Source organism: Lipotes vexillifer, unplaced genomic scaffold (assembly GCF_000442215.2).
Source record: "Lipotes vexillifer unplaced genomic scaffold, Lipotes_vexillifer_v1.1 scaffold961, whole genome shotgun sequence".
NCBI lineage: Eukaryota > Metazoa > Chordata > Mammalia > Artiodactyla > Lipotidae > Lipotes > Lipotes vexillifer.
In genome coordinates this window covers 350073-351589 of record NW_006776468.1, presented here as the reverse complement: position 1 = coordinate 351589, position 1517 = coordinate 350073, and the positions used below count along the sequence as shown (strand labels likewise).

At 42.4% G+C, this 1517-nt stretch overlaps 1 protein-coding gene across 1 annotated transcript in view; it reads left to right on the top strand.

Moving 5' to 3' along the window:
- ZSWIM5 (zinc finger SWIM-type containing 5) overlaps positions 1–1517 on the top strand; it is a 264541-nt gene that overhangs the window by 205429 nt on the left and 57595 nt on the right. Inside the window, exon 4 of the mRNA XM_007450379.1 lies at positions 62–210. Coding sequence (XP_007450441.1) covers positions 62–210 — 149 coding nt within the window. The remainder of the gene's footprint in view (positions 1–61; positions 211–1517) is intronic.

Below are 1517 nucleotides of genomic sequence, written 5' to 3'. Positions count from 1 at the left end.
CCTGCTGAATGTGTAGGGTAGGAACTCAAGGGATTCATTTCATCATTTCCATTCCTCACAGGTGCCCCTGACCCCACAGCTGGGGCCAGCATTGATGATGAGAACTGTTGGCATTTGGACGAGGAACAGGTGAAAGAACAAGTGAAGCTCTTTCTCTCCCAGGGTGGTTACTATGGCTCTGGAAAGCAACTCAATTCAATGTTTGCCAAGGTAAGATATGAAAAGTTTTTTTTTTTTTTTTTTTGAGTAAACTGGGCTCACCACACTTCTGGCTTCATGTGTTGTAGCTAGCTCACTTGACCTACCTGTACTGAATGCTTGAAAACTAACTGTGGGGAGGGGAGCTGAGCAGAGCAGACTTGAGCAGGTTGCATCCAGGGACCCCTACTGCCTCACCCTGGCAGTCCTCTTCCTTCTGCTCAGCTCTCTAAGTGAGTTAGCATTCCTGGGGGGATTAGTAATGAAGCTACCTTCCCTCTGCTTTGAACCCAAGGCTGCCCATGAGGCTTTAAAGAGACTTAGTATTTTGGAACTGGGGACTCTCACAGCAGGCTTTCTCTCTATTTTTTTTTTCTTAACACCTTTAGTGAAATATAAATCACATAGAATAAAATTCACCCATTTTAAAAAGTGTACAATTCAATGGTTTTTAATATATTCACAGATATGTACAGCTATCACCACAGTCAACTTTAAAACATTTTCATTATCTTAAAAAGAAACCCCATACCCTTTACCTATCACTCCCCTATTCCCCATGCCCCACTCCCCCAGCCCTAAGCAACCACTAATCTACCTTCTGTCTCTATAGATTTCCATATTCTGGACTGGCTTCTTTCTCCTGGAATAGTATTTTAAAGTATTTAAAAACATACATCCATGCTGTAGCATGTGTCAGTACTTCATTCCTTTTTATGGCCAAGTAATATTCCATTATATGGATACCACACTTTTTGTTTATCCATTTGTCTGTTGATGGGCATTTGGATTGTTTCCATTTTTTAGCTATTATAAATAATGCTGCTATAAACATTCTTGTACAGTGTTCCTGTGTGGACATATATATTTTCATTTCTCTCTAGGAGTGGAATTGATAGGCTATATGGTAGCTCTGTGTTTAATCATTTGAGGAATTTCTAGACTGATTTCCAAAATGGCTACATCATTCTACATTCCCGCCAAACAATGTATGAGGGTTCTGATTTCTCTATATCCTTGCCAACACTTATTACCTGGCTTTTTTTTTTTTTTTTAATTTCATTTTTCCTATTATTATTTTTTTAAGATATTTATTTAGTTTTGGCTGCATTGGGTCTTCGTTTCCGTGCGAGGGCTTTCTCTAGTTGTGGCAAGCGGAGGCCACTCTTCATCGCGGTGCGCGGGCCTCTCACTATCGCGGCCTCTCTTGTTGCGGAGCGCAGGCTCCCGACGCGCAGGCTCAGTAGTCGTGGCTCACGGGCCTAGTTGCTCTGCGGCATGTGGGATCTTCCCAGACCAGGGCTCGAACCCGTGTCCCC